Genomic DNA, 15,229 nt, shown 5'->3' with positions numbered 1-15,229 from the left:
CCCAATTTTGAACCATGCAGTGTTGCCCTGCTCTGTTCTGACGACTGCCTCTTGGTCCAAGTATAGGTTTCGCATTAGCACGATTAAATGTTCTGGGATTGCCATTCTTTGTTTCATTGATTATGCAAAGGCATTTGACTGCGTGGATCATAACAAACTGTGGCTGACTCTGAGAAGAACATTTAGACTAGTATCAAAATTTTTTAGGAAGGCTATTTAAAGCAGTCAGCAATAAAACACATTTAAAAGCAACAACAAAAATCTTAACTAGTGAAAGTAAAAAGCAAAAAATTCCTATTGACTCCTACTGTCTTTCCACAACAGGGTAAGGACTGAGCTGCCAAGTGAAAGGTTGGCAGTTCAAGCCAACCAGTAGCTCCCAACGGAGAGACCTAGGCAGTCGGCTCCTAGTAAAAATTATAACCTCAGAAACCTACGGAAGGGTTGGCATGGCTGGAAAGGCCTTAACAGTACTGAGAGTCTCGGCTGAAATTCTTGGGATTCTTTCTGTAAGTACTTCAGCTACAGAAAAAGTAGTTCTAACAACTGAAGTAATTCTAAATCAAATCTTTCTTTATGAGGAATCTATCATATATCAAGATTCTTCCAATCAAGGGATGATTGGTAATTATGGCCAAAGCATCTTAAATATTTAAGGTAGGCAGGGAGCTCTGGTGACCCAGTGGTAAGAAGCTGTGCTGCAATCTCAAAAGCACGTGGCTCAAATCAACCAGATCCTTCTTTGAAGGAGGACTGGCAATCTCCTCCTCTGCAATTCACTACCTCTGAAAACTCACTGGAGGGTCGGCTCAGGGTCAGTTCCAACTTGGCAGTACTCAACAATAACAAACAACAAGGGTAAAAGACAGCGGAAGAATAGTCTGGTGTTGAAAATTAAAAGTCATGCACCTGAAGTGGGTGACCCTGGAGGATATTACGCTGAGTGAAAGATCTCAGTCACAGAAGGACAAACATTGTATAGGGCCACTGTTGTAAAACAGGACTGACACTGTAGTTGAGGGAAGACAGGGAAGGGGGGATGAATGATGTCTACTGCATTGAAACAGATGAGGGAGAGAACTGTTTAAAAGGGATATATGATTGGGTATTATTGTCATTGCAGGAGTCCAGAATGAAAGCTGCACAGTGGAGTGGACGTGGGGGGGAGGACTGCATAACAATGAAAGAGTTTTTCTTTTACTTTTCAAGGAAAAGAGTGAATTGTTGGGGAGGGGGTGGGCAGGGAGAAAAGTACAACAATGGATGACTGGGAACCCTACATCTCTGTAAACTTTAATGAAAATTAATTAAGAAAAAAGAAAAAAGGAATGCAACTGAAGAACTGGATAATACAATCAGGAAGAGGAAAGCCTAATACGTTGATAGCTACACATGTAATACGTAAGCATTAGAGATACCAGTAACAACCTAATAAATCAGAGAATAAAAAAATTAAGCTAAGAAAACAAAGAGCTTATTGCATTTTTTAAATGTGTATTTAAAAGGTATACAAAGGCACTCACTGGAGTAAAAAAATAAATAAATATATAAACCTTCCAAAACAGCAAAAGTATAAATTAAAGAGCAACAAATATATATCATATAAGGAAAAAAGCCCAAAGCAAATATAACAACATGCAAATCAATGAAATAATATGACAGAGTTGGGTCAAAACACAGCAGTCATATCAATACGTATCAATCGACTAAAAGACAAAGGTTCTGCCATTTGGCTCACAAAGCAGCTCCAACCACACACTATATACAAGAGAAATATCTAGAAGAAACTCATTTAGCAAGGCTGGAAAAAATGGAATGAACAAAAGCATGCCAGCCAAAAGCATTAAACATGACAAAAAAGGGCAATTTTTAATAGCAAAAGCTACATTCACAATGAAGTTAACAGCACTTAGGATGACTAATAACCCAAATAACACACCCACTACCATTTTGAAGCAAAAACTATTGAACAGGCAGAGAGAAAAACATACTAATGAAAGAAAACTTTATTACAGCAGAGACAATAAGGAAGGAGATGGAAGACCTAACAACAGAATGAAATGAGATGGGCTGAGCGATGTGTATCTAACTCTGTACCTCATAATGGAGAACGCACCTTCTTCTCAAGGGCCTATGAGACTTTCACAAAAACCGTTCACGTATTAAGTCACTAAAAAAATATGAGTAAATTCTATAAACTAGAAATGTTATAAACAAAACTCACAGATTATAATGTATCAAAGTCAAAAGCATTAAGAGTAAAACTGAACAAAACACAAAAAGGCCCATTTACGTTGCAGACTCTTCTATGAAAAAAACACTTGGATGAAAGGAAAAACCAAGTACAACCAAGTAAGACAATTTGTTTTTACAAAAACAATCACTAAAGACATATTCTTATCACGAAACACTTTTCATCTTTAAAAATTTCAAAACTATACCACACCATTTCAAGTTTAGTTCAAAACAATTTTTAACATAAAAACACAGTAAACAAACAGAAAGGCATAGAGAGGAAATCCTGCCTGTGTCGTCCAGCTGGGGTCCCTTCCCCTCACGTCCCCTCTCCTCTTCTTCTGATCTTGTACAGAAGACTCTTCCAAGGAGCACATTTCACCCTGGGGTTTTGTTCACTTTACAGTCTTGCTATCGTTTGGGTGACAGCTGTGCTGTAGAATTAGGTTCAAGACTCAGTGGGTTGCTAAGAATCATAATCTCAGTTCAGCCAGTCTCTTCTCAGACCTGTAAGGCAGATCTTTTTGATCACACAATAATCTTAAGCTTTCAAACTCCAAAGATCCAATGTTCTGTAAGAGTCTTGAAATCATAAAACAGAAGAAACTCTCTAATTCCTTTTTCTAAAACAAATACTGCCTTGGCCTAGCAGGAAGAAGCTGTACTGCCATCCCGAAGGTACACAGTTCGAGTCCTCCAACTGTTCTGTGGAAGGATGGGCAAGGATAAATCGCCTCTGAAAACCTTCCGGAGAGCCAGCTATGGGTCAGTTCCGACTTGATGGTACACAACAACACCTGAATCAAAATTTGACAAGGATAGACCGCAGCCCATAATTATTCATTAATGCCAATGCAAAAATTAAAAAACAGTACTTGTTGTTGTTATTGTTGTGTGCCACTAAGTCAATTCCAACTCACAGCAGAAATGTCTTGGTCGCTCACCTTTACTGAGGGAGGTCTGGTGGCCTAGTTAGTGGGTAGAAAGCTAAGCTGCCATCTCAAAGGCAAGCAGTTCACAACTAACATCTGCTCCAAAAGAGAAAGATGGGCAATCTCCTTCCGTGCAATTTACAGCCTCTGAAAAATCTGCTTGAGGATGAGCTATGAGTTAGTTCTGACTCAACGGCATAGAACAATAACATATCTTAACAGAAGCTGATTACCACATATTTCACCAAGAGAACAGCTGGGAGACCTCTTCCTTTATACCATTCCATTAGTAGCCCACAGCTTTAAATAAGAGATACAAGAGGGAGGAGAAGAGGGAGGGGGAGCGGGAGGGGAGGGGGAATGGGAGGAGGAGGGAGCTGGAGGGAGAGGGAGGGGGAGGGAGAGGCGGGGGGGGGTGTGTGTGTGTGTGTGTGTGTGTGTCACCTAAGAAGACCTATTGCAATGACAGTAGCAATGAGCATGACATTCCTAATTACCACACCCTAATAAAGAGCAGCACTTTTAGAGAAACTGTACATTGTTAAGAGTAGGCCAGAGACAGGATGAAGTAAACCAGAAACAGCCCAGGTTGCTGGAAAATCAGTCCTCCAACAATGATGTCGCACATCACAAAGACACAGGAGCAACCGGCTCACAAGGCCAACCGGGGGTGACGTGTGCAACAAAATGACGACAGCAATCAACCATAACTAAGAATGAAACAGGTATGTATGAATGTTTCCTGATATAAATAACTGGATAAATAAATGCCAAAAGGGCATCTATCCTCACACTGGAATTACAATTAATATATGCACAGGGAATGAGAGAAACACAAAAATCACAATTCGGCAAACATCAAATAACTACCGCAGGCAACAATCATTGTTTGAAACAAGCACTGTATTGAAATAAGGGGGGGGGGATAGATGGCTGGTAATTTAAAAATAGAAAGTCTGGTGGTTCACAGGAGGTGCTGAAAAATTCAAGTTGAAAAATAAAATAAGCAAAAATATTTCGATCTTCCTACCAGGCAAAGGGTTAGTGAAAAGCTCAAGGTAAGTAACATACTTAATGGTGAGAAGACCCATGCAACATTTGATCATGCAACATTATACAGCAGTTGCTAACAATGCAAAAAAATACAACTAATAAGAGGAAAGAAAGAAAAAGAGGTCCAAAACCTTTAACGTTTTTAAGAAGTAGAAAAATTAACTCTCATTAATAGCAGATAGGGAGCTCTGGTGGCCTAGAGGTAAGAAGCGGCACTGCAAACCCAAAGGCACGCAGTTCGAGGCCACCAGCTGTTCCGCGGGAGAAGGATGGGCAGTCTCCTCCTGTGTGATTAACTGCCTCTGAGAACCTGCTGGAGGGTCAGCTAAGGGTCGGTTCCAACTCGATGGTCCTCAACAATAACAACAATGACAGATATTGATTATTTATACACAAAATGCAGGAAAATATACAAACTAATAAATCTGTAATTTGAAGCACAACCCAAAGGCAGGAGGTTCTAATCCACCAGCTGCTTGGCAGAACAAAGACAGGCAATCTCCTCCCATGTGAGTGACACTTCCACTATGAAGGCACATAACAACAACCATTAAAATTTTTAAAATAATTCAGCCAAACTGTCAGATTTAAGATCAAAATGAAAGAAAAATAAACTTTTCAGAAGTGTATAAAAACAAAAAAAAGTATTCAAAATAATAACCACATAAGTACTAAAGATTATACCTAATAACAGTGGCAAAATGCATATAAATCTAAATTATTAAATGAAGGACCATTCCAAATCCATACATGGGAAGGCTCAATATGTGACATAAACTATCTCTAATTACTCCAAAACCTAAATAAAACTGCAAGCAAAACCCCAAACCCCAAAAGTATATAAATTAGAGTTACATTAGCTCAGAAGAAAATTCAAATACTATAATAATGAGTGAAAAATGCATGTAGCAGAATGACACTTATTGTACATGACTTAAGCTTTAAAATCCCAAAAAACACTGTTGATATACCTATATACACATGCATAAATTTATAAGCTACATATATATACATATATCATGCATGTATGAAGTAAATATATTAAAGCAAGGGAAAGATGCAGAATAATTTCAGAACAGTGATCTCTCTAGGGTAGGAAGCAAGGAAAGGAACTGAAGTATTTACGCATTCATTTAGAAAAGGGGAAAATATCTGCTGTTGTTCAGTTGATTCTGACCCTACAAGACAGGACACAAGTGCCCACTGGGTTCCAAGGCTGTATGTACTCTTTATGGAAGTCGACTACCTCCTCTTCCTCCTCAGATCAATGGAAGAGCTCAAACAATCAACCTTTCACTCAGCAATCAAGAGCTGAACCTCTGTACCGTCAGGTACCGTCACGCACCCAGAGGAAGAGTCAGTTGTGCCTCTAATGGTTTATTCCTGAAGCTGAGGGAGTAGACAGAATCCGAAGCAAATCATCATCAACTTTACTAATCTGGAAGGAAATACATGGAACGATGGTTATAGTCATCTCTAAAATAAGAATAATATTTTATATTTCAAAATATCTGGATAGATTACGTATTTGTATCTTACAGGGCCCTCTGTACACTCAAATTTCTTACCAAAAAAAAAGAGTAAAATGTATAATGAATTTATTTTCAAGTAATTCTTTTAAATAAAAAATTAAACAAACGGCACTGTTTTTCATTTACATTCAGAAATATTTGCATTATTAACGCTACTATTCTGTGTTCCCTCCCATGGGCATATTTGTCCCACGATCTATCAATCACAGAAGCCCACATCATGATTAAGAGGAGCCAATGGAAAGACAGGTCAGAAAAAGTTTCCTTACGACCCCAGGGGACGGCCTGGCCTGAGAGCAGTAGCAACTCAAAGCGCGTCACATTGTTTCTGAGAATCAAATCTTAATTTTTCTAGATGTGTGAGTGTTAAGAAGAGAAGTTTCACATTTACGTATCCTAGAATTTTTAGCTCCCACTCCAAGAGAAGAAAATTTTTAAAATATTGGGAAACAAAGTTCTCAAGACAAATATCAAGCCTCAGAACAAGACTTTTAAGAAATAAAATGCACATTAATAAAAAAATTCACACCAAAACCCAGCAGCTAGGAAGGGAGGGAGAAACCATTCTGTTTGTGCTCCCTCCAGGTCTTATTTCTTAACCTGTGCAGTACAAGAAAGAAAAGAAGCGAGAAGTCCGGTTTCATTACAGTCACATTCACAGCCATCTCAGCAGGAACGTGAATAAAATGAACGAAGGCACAAATGAAATGTCTATGTGCTCTGGGAATAATTGCTCGGTCCAAATGTTCCAAAGGTGCTTTGCCAAATGAACGGACGTACTGGGCTCCAAAGGCTTAAAACCAACACTTTCTGACAATTACTGATTTTACTCCACACTAGTACGTCCTTCCGCCTGCGTTACAGGTGAATTACTACATCTAAATTAGACATCACTTTCCTTGTACATTACAAAATACCATGACTGATAACAAAACTACAAAAAGGTGGTGCAAAATGCATTCTCCACCCACTGAGAGTGGGCACAGCATGAGGCGAGGAGCCAGCAATCAGCATCCTGGCTGGACCGGGACCAACCTCCCCCATCTCCCTGGAGGATGTTTCTACCTTTGTAAAAGTCAGTTTTCAAATAATACCTGTTAACTAATATATACAAGCAGCCGTTCACTTGTTCACTAGCCTGACTTTTTGGGCAAGCTCCTCACATTTTCTCATTTTTATTAGTTTGTATCACTGGTTTATAAGAGTTCTTTATATATGCTCGACACATAAGTTCTGTCAGATACCTGCCAATCTGTCCATGTGTATGAACCATTTGAGTCTCTTCAGTGAACTATTATTGTTTGTCCAGGTTTTCATTGTATCACTTCTCCTCACTATGTAGGAAAATTAAGTGGGTACTAAAAATTTATCTGTTAATAAGCTGTTAATGCCTGCCAATCTGTGGATTGATTTTGCATTTTATATTTTATTCCCTAATTGGATGATACATACAAATAATTCTTTATAACGCTTATGCTGCCCTTGAAGATTTGACAAAACATTTATATATAATACTAGCAATGATAATGGTAATAGTACCCGTCCTACTTCTAAACAAAATATCTGAAAAAGAACTCATTCACAAGTGATCAAAATTTTCATTTCATTAATAATAACCTCAAAGTACCGAGGAACCACCTCCAACATTAGTTAGCGGTTCCCATATTGGACATGACTCACAGCCATGGTACGAGTTCTTTAACAGGGAGCCATGACAGAAGAGGAACTGGTGCCTTTGAGGTGTGGTGTTGGAGAAGAGCACTGAACACCCACGAGCACTCTGCAGGAAAAAGACGGGGCACTCAGCACCCATAAAGACGGGCAGCTCTGACAATCCCACGGGCATTCTCTTCAGTCCGACTGTGTAACTAGACGTCATTAATCGACTCTCTGGGTGCAGGCTTGGTTTGTGATTTGGTTGAATTATCTGCTGAAAATGATAATGACGTTCCAGGCAAACTTGCAGAGGACTCAGAAATGAATTCTTAGGACTTCCTCTTCATTATTCAGATGAAGACAAAATCTCTGCCCCACATGAATTTGGCAACATTTTACGCAGTTCTCTACATAATTTATAGCTTCTCCAACAATATAATCCTCTAAAATAACGTGTTCCAGATTAATAGGGCCCTAAAGACTAGAACTGCAATGGCTTAAAAGGACTTTACTACTTAATTTCAAGAAAGTCAAACTTTTGTACATGGCCTCATAAAGATACCTTATGTCAGAAAATAGACTCTGCAGTGCAATGGCTCCCCAAATGCTCACATCCACACCCCCAGAACCTATGGCTATGTCACTGTGCAGAGTGAAAGGGACTTTGCAGATGTGATGAAGGTTAAGGATGGCGAGTTCCAGAGAGATGCCTGGAGGATGCAGGTGAAACCGCTTTAACAGCAGGAGTCCCTGAGAGAGGGCTCAGGAGGCAGGGAGGGGCTGTAACTTGAGAAGGATGTGCCCATGTTTTCTTTGGAGATGGAGGAAGGTGCCATGAACCAAGGGATGCATGATGGCTAAATCTAGAAAAGTCAAAGACAGCAAGGGCCTTCCCTCAGACCTCTAAGAAGGAGTGCAGTCCTGCCAATACCTTGATTATTCCCTCAGGAGGCCCACAACCTAGAATACAAGCATGCACCTTCAAAACCTCAAAATTCTAACCCACTGCCATTGAGTCACAACCACCTCTGAGCTGGCCCTCCACAGGGCTTTGAAGGCGCTAAAACACACAGGAGGAGATGTGGTCTTTTTTTTTTTCTCCCTCAGAGCCACTAGTGGATTTGAACCACCAGCTAAGTGTGGTCCTTGAGTCTGCAGTACAACTCCCCACAGACTACCCTGCCAGAACTCCCTTCAAGCTATCTGGAAAGTTAAATTTGTGGGAACTGACTATGGCAGCAATGTAAAACTAATAGCCAGCAGTCCTAGCCTATTTCCAATGAAACTAAACAACAAATCAAATTCCTTGCACTCAAGTTATCAGGGTAACTCTGCTGCCCCTCACGTCCCCAAGGCTGCATGCCACGTCGTTCTCCCGTGGACTCCGGAGACAAGCTCAGCTTCCCGGTGCTGACCCCCGGTTAGCACTATAATCACTGTGCTACCAGGGTGCCTTTACCAAACAACATGCTCAGAAGTGCCAACTCTGGAAGTGGGCTCCTAAGTTAAAACCACGGTTCCATGATTTGCAAGCTGTATAGACATAAACTACTAATCTCCTCATGTCTCCACATCTTTTCTGTAAAACAGGGCTAACGGTAGCATTGACCCCGAGACTACTGAAGGATTAAGTCACTTAATTCATGTAAACAGTGCTGCAGAAATGGCTGCTGTCGTTATCCGGTGGCAATGAGCAGGTAACGACTTACAGCAACTTAATAAAGGATACACTGAAGCCCTGCACTATCTGGAACCGACCTCACAGTCACTAGTATGTACAAGGCCACAGCCAGAGGCACTGTGTTAATCCAGCTCCTGCAGGGTCTTCCTCTCTTTCGTTAATCTCTACCTTTCCCAGCATGGTGGATTTTTCTAAAGACTGGATTCTCCTGACAATGTGCCCCAAGAATGTGAGACAAGGTTCCCCCACTCGTGCCTCTCTGCAGCACCCTGGTTGCACTTCCTCCCAAGATTTGTTTGCTCTGTGGTTGTCCGTTCAGCATTCATCTCCAACACAACAACCCAAAGGCACTGATTCTTCCTCTGTCGTCCTTATTCACTGTCTCACGTTCAGATGTGAAAACGAGCCAACTGAAGAGACAGTGTAGTGGCCTAGTCGTGGTTAGAAGCTGTGCTGCAATTTCAAAGACATGTGGTTCGAATCTCCCACCTGCTCCATGGGAGAAGGATGGGCAGTCTCCTCCCATGCGATTTACTGCCTCTGAAAACCTGCTGGAGGGTCTGCTGTGGGCCAGTTCCAACTTGCCGGCACTCGCCGCCAACAGCTGATCAAAGCATGGCAAAATCCGAAGAGTAGCAACATGATACCAGGAAAAGGAAGAAAGCAAAGCCTTTTCTAACATCGAGAAGAGGCTGGAGTACACAATCCCTGAAGAAGATGTCTTTGAGGTCTTCGTAATAATCAGTAACTAGCAAACTGATGAAAGGAAAATTTCTTGTAAAATAAATCCTTCCTTTTCTACAGCACAATAGACCACAACGTTCCAAGTGTAAATAATGATGAAATAATTTAAGTGAAATGACATCTCACAAGGTCAGTAAATATGCTTCAGTCACAATGCATTGCTAATCTCACAAAAGAAATAGTTTAGTTACTTTTTTAGCCCAAATTATCTTTATACCTTTTCATCATTTCAAGCCTAAGAATTATACTGAAATTTTTATCTGGAAAGCCAACAATAACAAGTATTACTCCATCTTTCAAAAGCATTGAGGATCGGCTGCAGCGGACAAAGGCACGCACATCCCACTGAGCCCCAGCCCGTTCTCAGCACCAGGAGCTCAATGGCAGAGAACTCTGCAGAGTCCACACGCTGTCTGACACCAGCTTAGCACAGACCTCGGAAGGGGCAGGTCTGAGCCACTCCACACCATTTCCTCTCCACAGGCTTAAATGTGCCTTAAAATACTGCTCCTCTGTCTCATTCAACTGGTTATCAGGTGGCCCCAGAAGAATAAAACCTGCTATTAGGAGAGGGCAGTCTCGAGATCAACACATCAGGCTCTTAGAGCAGAGGGTAGGAAAACGAAGACCCTCAGTAAGACGGCTGGACACTGTGGCTGCCACCGTGGGGTCCAGAACAGCAATGACTGCGAAGACAGAGCACGACCAGGCGGTGCTCGGTTCTCCTGAACTGAGGCCGCTATGAGCTGGCGCAGACTCAATGACAGTGAATAAGGAGAAACACACTCTGTTCATAGATATGTTGTCAGGGCGCATCTGTTGGGGGAGCGGTGCTGTGAAAAACCACAGCTTGACCTTTTTGTTCAATGTTGCATTTTTCAAAACAAAAGTGTATGTATATCTTGGATCTCCTGGATGACCACTTTATCATCAAAACACAGGAGGAGGAAGATGGCGCATGACAGGAGGGGCTGTGGGAGGACAGAGAGGAACCAGGGTGCAGGGCAGACCGGGCGCTGGAAGGAGCGGGCGCACACCAACAGAAGCAGCAGCAGAGGCTTAGAAAGTAAGAAAGTGCACTTGCTATCAAAGATTATCCCAATTCAACCTCAGAAACAGCCAACCAGCACACCTACTGCTGGGTCTAACAGGCAAGCCTGAGTTAGCTACTACAAGAATTTCAACCCTGGTGATGCAAAGGACCATCTCCTTAGTGTATCACGCCCCTTCTGAGCTTCCCACACACCAGGAGCCGCAAGGGCTGCTCGTGATCCCCTCACTCCCACCCAGTGCTCCCCGGCCAGGTCTAGAAACAAGAGCAAAGCAGAAAAGTTCAGTGGCTGAAGAAGGAAACACTCACCACTTGAGCTTCCAGGAGTAGAAAACTGCGAGGTTTCGAGGAATTTGCGAGGCGTTGAAAGGTTTGTAACATCAATGAGAGGCCCCGGAGAAGCATCTTTCACAAGGGAGCTGCAGGGAGAAAGGGACAGCAGTTACTCATTGTCCAGCATCAACGTGAGCTGGTCTCCCATCACGCTCCATGACTAGAGAGTCCTGGACACCTCACTTCCAGGTCTCCCCAGTCTACTTCCAACAAAGAGTGACTGGCAGAGGCAGAGGCCGGAAGCACTCCAAGGATCCCAGGCATTCCTACCCTTTTCAGCTCTTTATTGTGATTTTGAGTGGAAATTTTTTAAAAACAGATTGATTTTCGCTTCAACAATTCATATAGTTTTTGTTTCATGGCTCCGACTGCACTCCCCACACGAGTATTCCCATTTCCATTCTGTCTTTTCATTCAGTTGAAAAAACTAAAAGGCATTTAAGTAAGTATATTGTAGATTATGAAGATGGCCACCTTATCGAGGATTGCTTTATGTGATAGGCAATCTCAACACTTTCATTTGGCTCATATCAAAAATAAACTTATCAGCAAAGAGTGTCAAATGACATCAAGTCACAAGAACCTGAACGAAAGTGTAACAGCAGTTACCTCTTATTTGGCTTGTGTTTTCCAAGCTGATGTTTTTCACACAGTCAAGGAGTTCACTACACTTAATTCTCATTAAAAGAGGTTCATGAATTTCATCAAGTCGAGAATCACAACAATAAAAAAACCATTTAAAGAATCTCAAGCAGGTTAATTCAGTATTTGATTACTCATTTCACCTTTCCCCAGAAGACCCAGCTCCTCACCTTAATGATTAACTTCACTATGTCCAAAATAAACATTCATTCTAAATGGCACTAAGACTACAAAAACAATGAAAATTGCAAGTTAACTCCTATTTCCTAGCACCCGTTAGGCACAAGAACGCAGACAAAGCTGAAGGCCTGCATCCTGCCCTTAAGGAACGGAATCATCTCGTCGAGTTGCACCCACGTTGTTCAAGATGCCAAGACGTCAAGGTCAGAGCCACAGCTCTCAGTTCTTTCCACATCATCAGTCTACCTCTGGAAGGGATTCTAATCGGTCAGTGAAAAAGATGAAGACCCTCGGCGAGAAGGGCTGCTCCGCTGAACACAGCGGAGATTGTGAGGATGGCACAGGACTGGCCAGGGTTTTGTCCTGTGGACACAGACGCACTGTGGGCGAAAGCTGACGCCATGGTGCCTGACCACCACAACCATGCCGCAAGGCGAGTGGCTCCAAAGAGGGGGAGGGCCAAGCAGAAGCTGGAAGAGACTGCACCCTAAGAAAGCTTTATTAAAACAAGTGAAAAAGGTGTGTGCAACTGGGAAAAACAACCAACTCCACAAAGTTGTGCTAACAGGCACATCTCTCCTTCCCACATGCCTACAGAAACACAGTGTTAAGGGGGGAGTAGAGGTGTAGGTGTAGGGGGTGTGGGGGTGTATGTATGTGTGTCTAAGAAATAAAGAACAAGCAAGTTCTTTAAGAAAATTTTGGGAAAATAAACTTTCCAGAAAATGACCAAGTTGTCACTTAGGCATTATGTTTACAGAGGCAATGGTCCTAGAACTTGAGGAAAACGGTAACAACCATCAATGCATTCCTCCACTTGTATGAAGGAGTCCCAGTGGCACTGTGTGCTACTGTTGGACTGCGAGAACGAAAAGATCAGTGGTTCGAATCCACCAGGCACTCCAGGGGAGGGAGAAAGACGGGCAATCTCCTAAACACTCACAGCCTCGGAAACCCGACGGCGAGTTGGAATCAACTGCGGAAGCGGGGTAGCTGTGTGTGGCTCACGCATTACAGGGCTGGGGGATCCATTACCAACCAGCTCCTGCCACCTGTTCTGCTTGGCACTGAGCTCAGTGCTAGGGAAACATGACTGATGTGCAGGCTAAACCAGGCTCGGCACACTTCTGATTGTCACAATTATTTCAGATCAATGTGAGATGGTAAATACAAGCCACAAAGGAAGCACAACGAGAAACAAGCCCGTTACTGCCAAGCTGATGCCAAGTCATTCTGATCCCGTAAGACGGCAGAGCCACGACAGAGCTTTCCTAAGCTTGAGATCTTTACAGAAGCTGATGGCCACATTTTCTCCCAAGAGCAGCTACTGAGTTCAAATTGCCACCCAAGTGCTTAAAAAGCTACGCCACCAGGGTTCAACAAAAGTAACAGAAACAGCAGTGACCAAGCTTTGAGGTGGAGAGTTAGTTATGATAGTTCTTTTGCTATCTGTAGAGTTGCAGGTTCTTCCTCTGTCTATGAAATCTAAATAGAATCCGACATAAGCATTCTGTAAAAGAGAAAAGATCACCCTCCTATCAAGTTTGGTTACTTCCAAAGGAATGTAGCCACAATGCTGAACCTTTAATTCCAATCATCCGTCATGATGGTCGGCCTCTCTAGGGTCAGTTAACTCCTGGGTTTCTCATCCTTTCCTCCATCACATTCCAACAGCTCTGTCTTCTTGCCTTTTCCTGTCTCCTGCCTCTTCTACTTTGACCTTCCTTTTAGTCACAGATGCAGGACCTGCGTTTCAGAAGCAAGCCCTGGAGATGTGCTTCTGTAAAGACCACGGTCATGACAGGACACAAGAGACCATGTGTTAGAATCCTGAGTCACAATTGCCTCAGCGGCCATGATTTGGCCAGTTGTTTGTTTATTTATTTACTGACCAAATAAGGAAAAAAAAAACCCAACCACAAACCAGCTTTACATTTAAATTACAAAAAACACTGAAATCATTTTACAATCATTTCCTTAATGAGATGGATCGATGCAGAAGCTGGGGCGATGGCAAAGGTGTTTGGAATCAGTGAGACTTGCTTAGGGCAGGCTTCAGAGCTGCCGTACACAGCGCCACTAGAAGTCACAGGTGACTTAATGGCACATAACAACAACAAGAATAATGAAGTGGGAGCATTTTCAAAGTCTTGACGAACAAGAGAATTCATGAATGCAGTGAGACTACTACTGCCTGTCAAACCATAAACGAAGCAGCCCCGTTAGTATTCGTGAATGCACATCAAAATGTGGATCTGTGCCTTTAAAATAATATAGATTTCTATAAACACAGATGTGCTCAGGATTCCCTTTAGGTTAAAACCTGCAATTATTTTCTCAGTTTCAACCTAAAAATATGTTTCCGTTAAATATGGGGTGATAAATCGCTTGCCATTCCAACTTTTAAAAACATAACCTGCCAGCTTTATTATCAGAGCCAGAAGGGCCCTCCAACTCCATCAATAAACTTTTAGAAAGTCAATTTAATGCAAAACTATTTTCGTAGACGCATCTCCCTCTCTCACATTTTCCCGTGGGCTTCAATTTTCTCCTCTGTGAACACTAACCCAAAGGCGTGGACTCTGGAAATGACTTTTGGATTATGTCTCTTTTTTTTTTTTTTTAATGGATTAATTTAGTTCAAGGGAATGGGACACACCCACACATTTAGTTCCTGGGAACATAAAGCTCAACCAAAAGGTAAGTTCTATGATAAAACATCGACTTTAACGACAATGTGCCTCTGCTTCTGTTGGGGGTGAGGGGGTGGGAAGGCCAGTTCTCACCGCATATCAGAGAAAAGGTGGAAACAAGTGAATTAATTAATTGATACCCTTAACAGGTTTTGAATGTCTCAGAAAAAAATCTCTAAACGGAAAAAGGAATCAAAATTAAATGGTTCTTTTTTAAGTCTCTAAAGAATTATGATGTTCTAAACAACTTCATTTTCAAAGAACTACTAATAGGAGTGTTCATTAGTGTTCAAGGTCTCAAACCTGTTCCTGAGCTGGTTCTGAAATTCAGGTGGGATAGACTCAAAGTCATATTTTGGTTCCTGTGTATTTGGTTTAATTTTTCTCAGCTTCAGCTTGAACTTGCATATGAGTAGCTGGTGGTCTATTCCACAATCAGCTCCTGGCCTAGTTTTCACAGCTGATATTGAGCTTCTCCAGTGGTTCTTTCTGCAGAT

General features: G+C 42.0%; 1 protein-coding gene across 1 annotated transcript in view; it reads right to left on the bottom strand.

Annotated features, from left to right (window-relative positions):
- Nucleotides 1-15,229, bottom strand: part of EXOC4 (exocyst complex component 4) — an 877,780-nt gene that overhangs the window by 773,700 nt on the left and 88,851 nt on the right. The window contains exon 5 of the mRNA XM_006887139.1: nucleotides 11,194-11,303. Coding sequence (XP_006887201.1) covers nucleotides 11,194-11,303 — 110 coding nt within the window. The remainder of the gene's footprint in view (nucleotides 1-11,193; nucleotides 11,304-15,229) is intronic.

The sequence above is a fragment of the Elephantulus edwardii genome, unplaced genomic scaffold (genome assembly GCF_000299155.1).
Source record: "Elephantulus edwardii isolate Elephantulus edwardi_28Jun2011 unplaced genomic scaffold, EleEdw1.0 scaffold00055, whole genome shotgun sequence".
Taxonomy (NCBI): Eukaryota; Metazoa; Chordata; class Mammalia; order Macroscelidea; family Macroscelididae; genus Elephantulus; species Elephantulus edwardii.
Note: the sequence above shows the minus strand (reverse complement) of the source record. Positions and strands in the feature narration are given on the sequence as shown.